The sequence below is a fragment of the Oncorhynchus nerka genome, linkage group LG11 (genome assembly GCF_034236695.1).
Source record: "Oncorhynchus nerka isolate Pitt River linkage group LG11, Oner_Uvic_2.0, whole genome shotgun sequence".
Lineage (NCBI taxonomy): Eukaryota > Metazoa > Chordata > Actinopteri > Salmoniformes > Salmonidae > Oncorhynchus > Oncorhynchus nerka.
The window spans coordinates 54,912,276-54,927,718 of NC_088406.1; the positions used below are offsets into that span (position 1 = coordinate 54,912,276).

General features: G+C 45.6%; 1 protein-coding gene across 2 annotated transcripts in view; it reads right to left on the reverse strand.

Annotated features, from left to right (window-relative positions):
• Positions 1–321: 321 nt before the first annotated feature.
• LOC115137168 (DISP complex protein LRCH3-like) overlaps positions 322–15,443 on the reverse strand; it is a 76,924-nt gene continuing 61,802 nt past the window's right edge. The window contains exons 15-20 of one of the 2 annotated variants that reach the window (XM_065024669.1): positions 13,700–13,733; positions 13,328–13,441; positions 12,521–12,621; positions 12,095–12,232; positions 11,680–11,757; positions 322–2,979 (exon numbers count right to left, since the gene is read on the reverse strand). In XM_065024669.1, coding sequence (XP_064880741.1) covers positions 2,836–2,979; positions 11,680–11,757; positions 12,095–12,232; positions 12,521–12,621; positions 13,328–13,441; positions 13,700–13,733 — 609 coding nt within the window. In that variant the 3' untranslated portion in view covers positions 322–2,835. Of the gene's footprint in view, positions 2,980–11,679; positions 11,758–12,094; positions 12,233–12,520; positions 12,622–13,327; positions 13,442–13,699; positions 13,737–15,443 lie in introns of both variants that reach the window. The other variant, XM_065024668.1, reaches the window with a different exon arrangement.

Consider the following 15,443-nt stretch of genomic DNA (forward strand, 5'->3'; position numbering starts at 1 on the left):
GGCCACATCTGCAGTCCTCATGCCTCCTTGCAGCATGCCTCAGGCACGTTCACGCAGATGAGCAGGGACCTTGGGCATCTTTCTTTGTGTTTTTCAGAGTCAGCAGAAAAGCCTCTTTAGTATCCTAAGTTTCCATAACTGTGATCTTAATTGCCTACCGTCTGTAAGCTGTTAGTGTCTTAACGACTGTTCCACAGGTGCATGTTCATTAATTGTTTATGGTTCATTGAACAAGCATGGGAAACAGTGTTTAAACCCTTTACAAGGAAGATCTGTGAAGCTATTTGGATTTTTACAAATTATCTTTGAAAGACAGGGTCCTGAAAAAGGGATGTTTATATAGAGGTCTCGTTTTTGTACCATTATGGCGTCTGACAGCATGGGCAGTGCCATTGAGGCTATCTCCATTTTAAAGTTGCATGCGGCATGCTCTGCCGACTGAGCTACAAGAGGACCACCATGTGGGTAGGGGACAAGTCCACACTTTATGAAAAAGTGTAGAGTATTGAGATGCATATCCAGCAGGGCGATCCAACCATCCAAGACCCCAAACATTAGCATCGATTTAGCCAAAACATAAACGTCTATAATGTACTATGCTCTACTGCAGGGGTTCCCAAACTTTTTACTCAGGCCCCCTTCCAGCATTGGGGAACATCTGTGGCACAAGAACATTACTGACAAACTGTTCACACCCCTCTTGTTGGCTGAGAGAACATTTTGCCATTTAAAATCCTATTTCCTGCAAATCAATAGTCTAAAAAACATTGCTAAAATATTTTAGCTGACTTAGGCTAGTTGATCTGGACATTTCTGACATAGACAGCTCTCTAAAGTCTGCAATGACAAGAGAAACTGCTTTTGCACTATCCACTTTCAAAATGGCACCTTGTGCAATACACTACTACGACTTTAAGGGGTAAGTTGAAAGCCAGACTGAGCCTCCCCATAAAACACTCAAGACCACAAATTTGGTCTTTATTTGTCATCGTCTCAACTCACTGGGTCTGGATCTTGGGACCAATGTCCTGGTATAAATATCGGTCTTGGCTCCTTGATATTACTTTCGTCTTTGGTTTTCAATTTGAAGAAGACAATGCTGTCTGATCATTGGCTGAACTCCGAACCCATAGCAATACACACCCAGTTCACTACTTTTAAATGGTTGAAGCCCTCAATAGCAATGTCTATACTAAAACAAATTATATCCATCTGAGTCCTCTATTGACACTGAAACAGGTTATTTTGTTAATTTGGTATGCAAATCATTTCTCAAATGAATGTGTAATAAGGTTAATCAAAATTATCACTACTGTGCTGGTTCTCCCTTTTACACTGTGTTCCAGAAATGACATCTAGTGTTAAGGTAAATATTTCAAATATGCAATACAAAGTGTGAGTAGTGTGTGTGTGTGTATGTATACATATCTCCCTGACATATGCTGGAAGACGTGTGCAGAAAGTTTGGGGAAAATAGGATACAAATGTGAATTTTTTTCCAACCCCCAATTTGCACCACTTCTATATAATGACCCATATACACTGTGTACAAAACATCAGGAACACCTCTTTCCATGACAGACTGATCAGGTGAAAGCTATGATCCCTTATTGATGTCACTTGTTAAATCCACTTCAATCAGTGTAAATGAAGGAAGGAGACAGGTTAAATAAGGATTTTTAAACCTTGAGACAATTGAGACATGGATTGTGTATGTGTGGCTTTCAGAGGGTGAATGGGCAAGACAAAATATTTATGTGCCTTTGAACTGAGTATGGTAGTAGATGCCAGGCGCACCGATTTGAGTGTCAAGAACTGCAACACTGCTGGGTTTTTCATGCTCAACAGTTTCCTGTGTTTATCAATAATGGTTCACCACCCAAAGGACATCCAGCTAACTTGACAATTGTGGGAAGCATTGGAGTCAACATGGGCCAGCATCCCTCAGCCCCAACAAATTGAGGCTGATCTGAGGGTAAAAGGGGGTTCACCTCAATATTAGGATAGTGTTCCTAATGTTTTGTTCACTCAGTATATATTTGTACACAACATTGTGAGAAAGAATAAAACAGAGATTCCCAGAGCTCCCTCTCTCTTTCTACTCCAGCATCGCTTTTGAATCAGCTAGCTTGTGATTTGACCACATAATAAAAAATGGAGAAGACGGGTTCATTTCATAACAGCCATTGTAAGTGTTGGCAGCATCAACGTGACTGTTGCTCACATGACTGTGTTACTTAGACAACCGACAAGTTCCTAGTCTCCGAACCCTTCCCCCTACCTGACCCCGCTGACCTGCAAGGATCTGACATGTGACAGTAAAATGAATATGAGAAATGAGATGCAATAATAATAGTAATGGTGTAAAATAAAACAATCCCTGGTGAACATCAGTAAAAGGAGGATGGAGAGAGAAGTGAGAGAAGACAACTGACTAATATTAGACAATAAAAGAACCCTCTTCCTTGCCGTCCAACTGACCGTTTGTCTGGAACAATCTCGGTTGTCTGTCTCTCTTTAGAGGCTGCAAGTCGTAAGCAGTCTGTGTGGGGACACTGGGGGAAAGACAGTCAACCCTTTCTTTTACCTACTTGTGTTCCCTCTCTCTCTCTCTCTCTCTCTCCATTGGGGAAGACCTGTCTGGGAAAGCTGGGGTGCCCCTGTATGGCTGAGGAGGCTGGGGGAAAATGGGGTAGCATTTTTTAGGGTGTCTTCTCTTCACACCCTTGTGCCAGGGGTGGTCGAGAGGGAAAGTCATGTAACATACCCTCGGAGAGGGAGAGAGTGGGTCCTGTGTCTGTCCATCCATGAGAGTGAATGTGGAACTCCGCTGCACTAAATGGCCAGAGGGGTAGTAATGGTCGTGGCGGGGGAAGTTGTGTGTTTGGGCGGGGCCAGCTCCAGGAGCGCACACACCGTCCCGGCCACCTGGGGGAGCCCTCTCTCCTCCAGGATGTGGAGGGGCAGGCACAGCTGGGTCTGGGGCCAGACGAAGAGCACATGCACACACATACATAAAAACACACACGCACACACACAGAAACACACACGCAAGGCAAAAGGAGGATGGAAAACAGGAGAGGGGAGAACAAAAATGGATATGTCAATGGATGGGTAAATAATAATATCAAAAACCACCACCAAAAGATAACAGAAATCATCATCAACAAAAATGTAAAGACATCAAACGCAACATAATGGAAAAGGTGAATGGGATCCAAAGGCATGACCTTGAGGAGAGCATGGAAAAGGTGAATGGGATCCAAAGGCATGACCTTGAGGAGAGCATGGAAAAGGAGCAGAGGTGTGATTACAATAAGTAGGGACTGGTGCACTGAGATACCCACTGAACAACATATCCCACAGGAGCAAATACAAGTGTGAGTGAGAGAAAATGTGGTAACACAATCTAAAGTAGCGCAGAGAGAAGACAGACTGCAGAGAGAAAGGAAGTAACACCAAATATTTGGTTGATTTTATTGTGAAAGGAGGAGCTCTGGGAAAGAGTTGAAAGGTTAACAACAGTAGAGATCGGCACGTGGGTACACATCCTCTAACCAAACAGACCACTGACACAGAGAACATACACACCACTCTTGAGAGCCAAAGGAGACATTACTCCAGCATAGACCAACAACAAACTACACACGCAGCCTGTGCCCCGAATGGCACCCTATTCCCTATTGAGCGCACTACTTTTAACCAGGGGGCCCATAGGGTTCAGATCAAAGTACACTAAGGAATAGGGTTCCATTTGGAACAAACCCAGAGTCACTTGCTCGCTCTTTCTCAGAATATGTGCTTTGTCTATAGAACAGTATAAGAGCACTCATTGCAATATGCAGTGCCTTCAGAAACTATTCACACCCCTTGACTTTACACATTTTGTTGTGTTACAGCCTGAATTTAAAACTGATTACACACAACACCCCATGTCAAAATTTGATTTTTTACAAAATAAAAGTCTGAAATATCTCTAACCCCTTTGTTATTGCAAGCCTAAAATAAGTTCAGGAGTAAAAATGTCCTTAACAAGTCACATATTAAGTTGCATGAACTCACTGTGTATAATAATAGTGTTGATAATGATTTTTAAATGACTACTTCATCTCTGTACCCCACACACACATAATTATCTGTCCCTCAGTTGAGCAGTGAATTTCAAACACAGATTCAACCACAAAGACCAGGGAGATTTTCCAATGCCTCCCAAAGAAGGGCGCCTATTGGTAAAAGGGTAAAATAAAACAAAGCAGATATTACATATCCCCTTGAACATGGTGAAGTTATTAATTACACTTTGGATTGTGCATCAATTCACCCAGTCATTACAAAGATACAGGTGACCTTCCTAACACACAACGCCCCAGGAAGGAAGGAAACCGCTCTGGGATTTCACCATGAGCCTAATGGTGACTTTAAAACAGTTTAATAATGGCTGTGATAGGACAAAACTGAGGATGGATCAACATTGTAGTTTCTCCACAATACTAAGCTAATTGACAGTGAAAAGGAAGCCTGTACAGAAAAATATTCCAGAACATGCATCCTGTTTGCAACAAGGCACTAAAGTAATACTGCATAAAAAATTACAAATCAATACACAATTTGTCCTGAATACATTACTCTGCAATGCATTCATTATTCTGTGCCACTCCACATATTTTCCAGCATAGTGGTGGCTGCATCATGTTATGGGTATGCTTGTAATAATTAAGGACTGGGGAGTTATCAGGATAAAAAATAAATGGAATGGAGCTAAGCACAGGTGAAAACTTGTGAGATACATTCACCTTTCAACAGGACAATAACCTAAAACACAAGGAAGAAAGTGAATGTTCCTGAGTGGCATAGTTGACCTAAATCTGCTTGAAAATCTATGGCAAAACCTGAAATTGGATGTCTATGAATGATCAACATCCAATTACACAGAGCTCACATCTGTAATCACTGCCAAAGGGGATTCTTTATTTATTTATTCTTATTTTACCCCCTTTTCTCCCCAATTTCATGGTATCCAATTGTTGTAGTAGCTACTATCTTGTCTCATCGCTACAACTCCCATACTGGCTCGGGAGAGACGAAGGTTGAAAGTCATGCGTCCTCCGATACACAACCCAACCAGCCGTACTGCTTCTTAACACAGCGCGCATCCAATCCGGAAGCCAGCCGCACCGGAGGGTACACCGTGCACCTGGCAACCTTGGTTAGCGCGCACTGCGCCCGGCCCGCCACAGGAGTCGCTGGTGCGCGATGAGACAAGGACATCCCTACCGACCAAGCCCTCCCTAACCCGGACGACGCTAGGCCAATTGTGCGTCGCCCCACGGACCTCCCGGTCGCGACAGAGCCTGGGCGCGAACCCAGGGACTCTGATGGCACAGCTGGCGCTGCAGTACAGCGCCCTTAACCACTGCGCCACTCGGGAGGCCCCCCAAAGGGGATTCTAACAAGCATTGGACTTATGTATTGAATACTTACCTAATCAAGATTAGGGTTTGATCTTTCATAATTTCCCCCCCACTTTGTCAGAGTATTTTCTGTAGATCGTAGACACAAAAAAAGGACAATTAAATCCATTTTAATCCCACTTTGTAAGACAACAAAATTTGTAAAAGGTCACAGGGTGTGAATACTTTCTTAAGGCAGTCCAGTCATATCCTGGGGCTGATTTTTACCACAGCTTGTGCCTACCAAGACTGGTCACAGATTTGTTTTCACACACAAACAGACCTGGGATCAGGCAAGTGCTAAAATGGGTGTAGGTTGAAGTTGCCTCCAGACACTGATCGTGGGTCAGTTTTCTCTACTAATGGTTAAAGATGAACTGAAACATTTTATTAAGTCAAATGTGGTAAAGAAGCAAGTTCCTACCCTTAAAGTAGCTGAAAAAACATTAGAAAATTGTCTCATTGACTAATGCGTGCCGCCATAAATGACATCACTTGAATGGTTCATCTGACAGGCAGCCCAGATTACAATGTATGTTAGTAGCTTTATTGAGAATGTTTTCATTTCCAAGCTGCAGGATTAGTTCTCTCTATCTTTCACCCCAGCTGCCAAACCCTGAATCAGATTACCAACCCACCCATGCTAGATTATGGAGACATCATTTATAGATCGGCAGGTAAGGGTGCTCTCGAGCGGCTAGATGTTCTTTACCATTCGGCCATCAGATTTGCCACCAATGCTCCTTATAGGACACATCACTGCACTCTATACTCCTCTGTAATCTGGTCATCTCTGTATACCCTTCGCAAGACCCTCTGGTTGATGCTTATTTATAAAACCCTCTTAGGCCTCATTTCCCCTATCTGAGATATCTACTGCAGCCCTCATCCTCCACATACAACACCCGTGCTGCCAGTCTCACATTCTGATAAAGGTCCCTAAAGGACACACATCCCTGGGTCGCTCCTCTTTTCAGTTAGCTAGCTGCTATCCATGTGACTATTGGCTTACGTCGATCCCGGAGCAAACATCAATTATTCCGGAGCTAGCCAGCTGAAGAGTTCAATCAGTCACTCCTGGGCTACAATCACCTAGTTCACCAGAACTTCATGACTGGACTACAGACGTTATCGGCCCGAGGGAGATATCCAACTGGCCCCTCCATCGCGACGTTGCCTGAACGCCCATCTGCGGCCCACTAATCGTTAGCTGTCTTATCGGCTGCTATCTGAATAGGTCTATCGGACAATTTCTACCTGGGTCACCATAACTATATCTATTTTGCCAATTGGATTGATCCCCTCTACCACACGGAACCCCACTTATCTACCCACGGAAATGCACGAGGTGGCAAAAACAGACCTCCATTCTCTGCCAGCCTGCTACCAGCCCGGCGAGCTGTCTGAATCGCCGTGACCCCAACCAACCTCACTACTCACTGGACCCTTATGATCTCTCGACTAAACATGCCTCTCCTTAATGTCAATAAGCCTTGTCCATTGCTGTTCTGGTTAGTGTTTATTGGATTATTTCACTGTAGAGCCTCTAGCCCTGCTCACTATACCTTTATCCAACCTTTCAGTTCCACCACCCACACATGCGATGGCATCACCTGGTTTCAATGATGTTTCTAGAGACAATATCTCTCTCATCATCACTCAATACCTAGGTTTCCCTCAACTGTATTCACATCCTACCATATCTTTGTCTGTAAATTATACCTTGAAGCTATTTTATCGCCCCCAGAAACCTCCTTTTACTCTCTGTTCCAGATGTTCTAGACGACCAATTCTCATAGCTTTTAGCCGTACCCTTATCCTACTCCTCCTCTGTTGATGTTGAGGTGAATCCAGGCCCTGCAGAGCCTAGCTCCACTCCTATTCCCCAGGCGCTCTCTTTTGATGACTTCTGTAACCGTAATAGCCTTGGTTTTATGCATGTTAACATTAGAAGCATTATTAAAACAGAGGAATTTAATTCCTGCAACACACATGGGGGACCTAGTGAATGACCTGCAGAGAGCTGGGACCAAAGTAACAAAGCCTACCATCAGTAACACACTACGCCGCCAGGGACTCAAATCCTGCAGTGCTAGACGTGTCCCCCTGCTTAAGCCAGTACATGTCCAGGCCCGTCTTAAGTTTGCTAGAGAGCATTTGGATGATCCAGAAGAAGATTGGGAGAATGTCATATGGTCAGATGAAACCAAAATATAACTTTTTGGTAAAAACTCAACTCGTCGTGTTTGGAGGACAAAGAATGCTGAGTTGCATCCAAAGAACACCATACCTACTGTGAAGCATGGGGGTGGAAACATCATGCTTTGGAGCTATTTTTCTGCAAAGGGACCAGGAAGATTGATCCGTGTAAAGGAAAGAATGAATGGGGCCATGTATCGTGAGATTTTGAGTGAAAACCTCCTTCCATCAGCAAGGGCATTGAAGATGAAACGTGGCTGGGTCTTTCAGCATGAAAATGATCCCAAACACACCGCCCGGGCAAAGAAGGAGTGGCTTCGTAAGAAGCATTCCAAGGTCCTGGAGTGGCCTAGCCAGTCTCCAGATCTCAACCCCATAGAAAATCTTTGGAGGGAGTCGAAAGTCTGTGTTGCCCAGCAACAGCCCTAAAACATCACTGCTCTAGAGGAGATCTGCATGGAGGAATGGGCCAAAATACCAGCAACAGTGTGTGAAAACCTTGTGAAGACTTACAGAAAACGTTTGACCTCTGTCATTGCCACAAAGGGTATATAACAAAGTATTGAGATAAACTTTTGTTATTGACCAAATACTTATTTTCCACCATAATTTGCAAATAAATTCATAAAAAAATCTACGGCTGACCATGCTTTCCATCTGGCTACCCCTACCCCAGTCAACAGAACTGCACCCCCCACAGCAATTCGCTCAAGCCTTCCCCATGTCTCCTTCTCCCAAATCCAGTCAGCTGATGTTCTGAAAGAGCGGCAAAATCTGGACCCCTACAAATCAGCCGGGCTAGACAATCTGGACCCTTTCTTTCTAAAATGATCTGCCAAAATTGTTGCCACCCCTGTTACTAGCCTGTTCAACCTCTCTTTCGTGTCGTCTGAGATTCCCAAAGATTGGAAAGCAGCTGCGGTCATCCCCCTCTTCAAAGGGGGGAACACTCTTGACCCAAACTGCTTCAGACCTATATCTATCCTACCCTGCCTTTCTAAGGTCTTCGAAAGCCAAGTCAACAAACAGATTACCGACCATTTTGAATCCCACCGTATCTTCTCCGCTATGCAATCTGGTTTCAGAGCTGGTCATGGGTGCACTTCAGCCACGCTCAAGGCTCTAAACAATATCTTAACCGCCATCGATAAGAAACAATACTGTGCAGCCATATTCATTGACCTGGCCAAGGCTTTCGACTCAATCACCACATCCTCATCGGCAGACTCGATAGCCTTGGTATCACAAATGATTGCATCACCTGGTTCACCAACTACTTCTCTGATAGAGAGTTCAGTGTGTCAAATCGGAGGGCCTTTTGTCCGGGCCTCTGGCAGTCTCTATGGGGGTGCCACAGGGTTCAATTCTTGGACCGACTCTCTTCTCTGTATACATCAATGATGTCGCTCTTGCTGCGGGTGAGTCTCTGATCCACCTCTACGCAGACGACACCATTCTGTATACCTCTGACCCTTCTTTAGACACTGTGTTAACAACCCTCCAGGCGAGCTTCAATGCCATACAACTCTCCTTCCGTGGCCTCCAATTGCTCTTAAATACAAGTAAAACTAAATGCATGCTCTTCAACCGATCGCTGCCTGCACCTGCCCGCCCGTCCAACATCACTGGACGGTTCTGACTTATAATATGTGGACAACTACAAATACCTAGGTGTCTGGTTAGACTGTACTCTCCTTCCACACTCACATCAAACATCTCCAATCCAAAGTTAAATCTAGAATTGGCTTCCTATTTCGCAACAAAGCTTTCTTCACTCATGCTGCCAAACATACCCTTGTAAAACTGACCATCCTACCGATCCTCAAATTCGGTGATGTCATTTACAAAATAACCTCCAATACCCTACTCAACAAATTGGATGCAGTCTGTCACAGTGCCATCCGTTTTGTCACCAAAGCCCCTTATACTACCCATCACTGCGACTTGTACGCTCCCGTTGGCTGGTCCTCGCTTCATACTCGTCGCCAAACCCACTGGCTCCAGGTCATCTACAAGACCCTGCTAGGTAAAGTCCCCCCTTTTCTCAGCTCGCTGGTCACCATAGCAGCACCCACCTGAAACACACGTTCCAGCAGATATATCTCTCCGACTTGCCAAGTTAAATAAATATTTTTTTTTGAAGAAGAAGCTTGTGCTAGGCACTCTACGAATCTATCATATTATGTTTTAAAAGTATTTTCAGAACATCACCTTCAACAGGGTACATACCTTGTAAAATGTAGGGTGATTTGAGCGTTTCAGTTCCTCTTTAAAAGGTTAGGATTGGGGAGGTGTAGCTGATCCTAGATCTGTATCTAGCGGAAACATCTCCCCGGAGCCGGAGCATTATGACAGAGGGGGGCTGGATCACAGACAGTCAAGGAAATAAAAAGGGTTCCTGTCGGAAACTTGATTGTGCGTCAGCAAAGACTCAAAGGCTAACATGACCCTCGCCGACCTGCTCTCTTGATTAGGCTAAAACTTCAGACTGACTTTGCAGCTTAGGCTAAGCTGTGCTAGAGTCAGGAGAGAAGAGAAGCGCTTGGCATTAGTCAGATTACTCGTGGTTGGTTCTTCTCAGGGACAGGAGGAGGGAGGAAGCAGCACGTAGGCTACATTGGACAAGCACTCCGACTTGATTGATGTTATTAGTGCAATGGAAGTGGCTTCGGGTGGGAATGTTCCATCTAAAACACACACGTTGGCAGGCGGACAAACTTAAGGCACAGACGGAGGTTCAGTAGGTTGGTACAGTAGCGGACAGTTCAGTGACAACACAGCCACCTCCAGGGTCTCGCTGTCTCTCTCAAATGGGGGGAGTGCCAGTACATGACAGAAGGGTAACGAGGGAGCATTGAAGGTCCACCTTGCCACTCCTTGAGGAGACGCAAGTAACCTTTCCCCAACAAACAACTGGAACAACAAAAGATAAAACCTACTATATGGTATTTGGCATATGGAGTTGTGCCCGTTTCAGTGGATGACAAACCAGGCAGTGGCGAGCGCTCCTCTTTGTTAAGGCAGAGTGGGACAGAGAGGGAGTGGTCCACTCATTCTTGTGTTTTCCCTTGTTGAGTTCTGCTGACTGCTGTGTCTGAATAGATAATGCTGCAGTGATGGAAAATACCGCAATATGAAATGAGAAGCACAGAGGTGTGCGAGTGGTGTGTGTTTGAGATGTGTGTGCACAAGTGGTAGAGAGTCCGTTTGTTGTGGGACGAGGAATGTGAGAAATGGATTGTGTTGTCCAGACAGACAGTTCAGAGGTGGGGCACCAGGTGGCAGTACAGGGCACACAGTACAGACATGATGGACAGATAGAAGAGGGCGAAGCCTGCCAGCTGGGCCGGAGGAGAAGGCATTAGGAGGGGGGGAGGAGCCATGGAGAGCAGGACCCCCAGCGTCCCGTAAACACAGCCTCCCCGGCCATCCAGAACCTCCTCCACTGTGCACAGCCTCTCCTGTCCCACGGGAGGTGAAGTGGGGGAAGAGAATGGTGGAGGAAGGGGTTAGGTGTGGGGGGGAAGGGGGGGGCAAAGGATAAGATCACACAGATAGGGGAGTTTTGTGTTTGGATGGAAGATGCATTTGAGAGGGAAGCGGAGGAACGGAAAGAGAGAGAGAGAAAGTCACTGTTATTAAGCGGTTTACAAAAGCTATGCAGGTTGCCCATTTGTCATTTGAGTTAGCTGGAGTCAACTGATAAACAGCAGGGACAGAGAAGTAGGCTAAACTGTGGTTGATACAAAAAGCAGAGTAGTAGAGGGAGTCTGTCTCCTACTATGAACAAAACATCTTATGATAGAAGAGAAAAACCTGCACTGTCTGAAAATAGCCTTCAGGTATTTCATTCATTTGTTGAGGTCACTGCCTGCTGCTAGCAAATTAAAATCTGAAGAACAGTCAGTCAGTAAAGGTTCTCTTGGATCATATGCTTTTTCTAACCCATCACAAACACACAGACGTTTTAGCATGAAGACTAGTGAGTTGAGTATGCTAGTCCTTTATTCAACTAGTGTGAAAGTCTTACCTGTGGAACCCCGATCCTGCGACACGCCTCCAGAAAGTTCTCCACGTTCCGCCGACATTTGGCCATCGTCAGTTTGGGCTTGATGGACAGAGACAGAACGGGGACAATGGTAAGCACAATGACAGCGGTGTGTCCCAAATGGCACCCTATTCCCTGTCAAGTGCACTACTTTTGACCAGGGCCTATAGGGCTATGTCACAGCATATAGGGAATAGGGTTCCATTTGGGATGTAAGCAGTGTCTGATCATAACCCAAATGCAAAAAAGTAGCATTGTTGTATTGATATGCTTGGTGTAGTGTTCCTGAGAGAAAGACACACTGACAAAATGTATTCTAAAACTGATATCTCACCAATGCACACATGGTTTGCACGCACAGCACACGCACAAAGTGAGCAAACACACAAACACTCACCACAGCAGGGGAGGGCACATGGATGCTGGGTACGGATCGTGGCCGCACGTGATTTGCCAGATGGCAGAGGACGACCCCGTCGGTCAGTGCTGCTCCCAGGTCGCTTGGCAAGGACACTTTCAGACGCGACTCTATGTTCTACAAAATAGAGCAGGACACAATTACAGGGGGATCAGCACATGTCGGGACTGGAGTTTTTCCTGACCTTGTGATCTGACCTGGGCTCATGAAGCATCTGAGAGTAGGAGTGCCGATCTAGGATCAGGTCCCCGTGTTCATATAATTGTACTCATTACGATCTGAAAGGAAAGACTGATTCTGGTTCAGCACTTCTACTCTGAAATGCTTTATGAATACGGGCCAAGGAACCCAGTAGAAACTCCAGGCCCTAATGGCTTGTTCAAAAGGGGGGGATAATCTGTTCACCTTCCGCAGTTGCTCCACCAGAGCAGCCTCCTCTCCCATAGGGCCTTGAGCCTGGGTAGGGGTCACATCTTCAGGCTCTGGCCTGGGGGCGGCACCATCACCTGGCGAGGAAGGCAGAACCAGACAGGCTCAAACATACACACACAAGATCAAAAGCTGGTGAAAGCAGAATGGCTGCTAATCATTGATCCTGAAGACGAGGAAAGTCCAGCTCTACGGATACAAGTGCATGACCAGACGGCTGGCAAACAATCCAGAAGGCAAACTACAGCAGATAGAACTACAGCAACAGAAGGAACTTGAAGTAATAGAGAGTCGGAACAAAACCAACAGAAAACTGAGCTACGAAACTATAAGCCACAGATGCATGTTAGTCACTGAACCAAACAGACAAAACTCTGACCTATAGACAGACAGAATTCAAAGTCATAGATGGGATCACAAAACCAACAGAGCAGACCAGCATACATAAGTCAAAACAAAAGCCAACAATATCCCCTCCCCTATTTAAAACATAAAAATCTTTCCATACGCAAAGTGATCTAATACTACTACCCCCATCCCCGACCCCCAAATTAATTCTAAGGGTGTGGAGCATCTATTTTGTTTGACTATCCACAGTATCGCTCAGTGACTGTGCAGGATCCCATCCAGACGTGTCTATCAGCCCAGCTAGTTACCAGAGCAATGTCACATGACACTCAATTGCGACATGCGCATTGCACACTCAGGAGGTACCAACACTCTCTTCTGAAAGCTCCCCAGGCCATGCAGCCAAGATCCAGAGGTTGTGATCCAGTGACATACCTCTCCTCTGCTCTTCCTTCTGGCTGAGGCGAAACAAGAAGCTGTCCGGCCGCTGGGCGGTTCCACAGCAGGAGGGTGGAGTAACAGGGCCGGGGTAAGAAGGTGATTGGAGGGCTGCAAGCAGAACAGGAAGTGAGCAGGTGGGAGAGTGGTAGAGTGAATATGGCGTGTTATAAAACCCTTTCAGATCCACAGGAACGTCTAGGGAGTTGTAGTCAATTTGGGATACAGAAAATGATTAAGGAGAGGGGAAGGGTGTGTGGGAATCTGCTCTCGTTCACAGCCATTTACACTCTGGTTTCCCTGGAAGCCAATGGGACTAGCTGCACCTAGCAGTGAAGGGCAGCAGGAATAGTGTGACTGGTGTCTTACCTGTGGGAGACAGGGAGGAGCAGCGATCCTCGCCCTGCTGGGTGGCCAGTCAAGTCCCGGCAGAGAGCAAACAGAGGGAGAGAGAGGGTTCATTTCATCCCACTTTCAACTGGAGTCAGGAGTGAAACTCTGGCATTCATGCACATACGGTTCTCTCAACAATACTCAGGTATATATCACACCTCTGTTGGCACCAGAGATGTAATGAGGGAGAGTAAAGGCCCGCAAATATCACGAGAGCACCTTTGGACACCAACATTAGCGCTGTTAGCATTAGCATTCATCTTTTACTGTTTGGTGTTAACAAACCTATCTTTTACCACTACATCAAAGATGGGCAACTGTTACAGAGAAGAGGGTGGACTGTGGGCACAGAGCCATGGATCAGACTCTCTGGCTGCAGGTAGCCCCTTAGGGTCAGCTTATAATGATATATTCATGGATTAGATTTATAGACACCTAGTGCTTTCCTAATAGGTGCTCAACGCGTTTCCATTATGCAGGGGAAACTCACCTCATCCACAGCCAAAGTGTAGCTCACACCTGGGTGGTGCCACAGCAGGCACTTTGCACAGGGGAGCGCACCACACATGCACGAGCCAAACTCTAACCATCACTAAACTGGCCCTGGACCAGTGTTTAACAGCATGCTCCAAAATCCAAAGCATAAGGAAATAAAAAGAGAGAGAGAGACAGAAAAGGGAGGTTGCTCTGAAAAGACAACGTGCAAGGTTGCAGTACCTGCAGTAGACAAGTTGGGGCAATATCGGCAGGATAGGAGAGACACCCATCTATGGACATCCCACACACAGTAAGAGACTGGGGGGAGGTGGTTGGAGAGAAAGAGTGCAGGAGGACAAAAACATAAGGAGAAATAAGGAGAGAGACGAGGGAAGGAATGGCAACAGGTGGATTGAGGGATTTAAAAATAAAATAAAATTACAATTGAGGAGAAAGAGTAACAAGGAAGTGTGAAAGAAAATAAAAAGAGAATAATGGAGAGATTTATAAGCAGAGAGAGTTGGAAAATCGAGTACTGTTCTGTTAATTGAGTAAAGCACAGTGCACACACAGCATGCTGCAGATACAGGCCACAAAACAACAACTGTGTGCATGTATGTGTGTGGGATGGTATGTTTGCAGACAGCCCGTATATCATTTTATATTTCAGTAATTTAGCAGACGCTCTTATCTAGAGCAAATTAAAGGAGCAATTTGGGTTAAGTGCCTATGACTTGGTTGGTTGGTTTGTTTGTATGTATTGCTGTGCTCCAACAATGTGCGACTGTGTGTATGCTGTGCACACATAGTTGCTCCCTAAATGTGTATGTGAAACAAGTCAAATGTGTATATGTGTAGGACTGTAACCAAAGGAGTGTTTCACCTGCTTGTGAGTGCCAGGCTTCCTCTTTATGGTGTTGGTGTCAGTGTCTATCTCAAACACCATGCGAGGCTGATACTCGCTCTAACAGTGAACCAGCCGGAGAAGGGAGAGAGAGAGAGAGAGAGAGAGAGAGAGAGAGAGAGAGAGGCAGAAAATAAACACATACAGAAAGAGGGGAATCAGAAGAGAAAGAAGTGGAGGAGGAGAAGAGGGGTTAAGCCAGGACAGGTGTAAGGTACAATGCACCAGGAAAAAGGGACTATTTGTTATGCCCTACGGGCGTTGGTAAAATGTAGTGCACTATATAGGGAATAAGGTGCCATTTGGGACACAACTCCTGTCTCTGGAACAGGTTAGTGA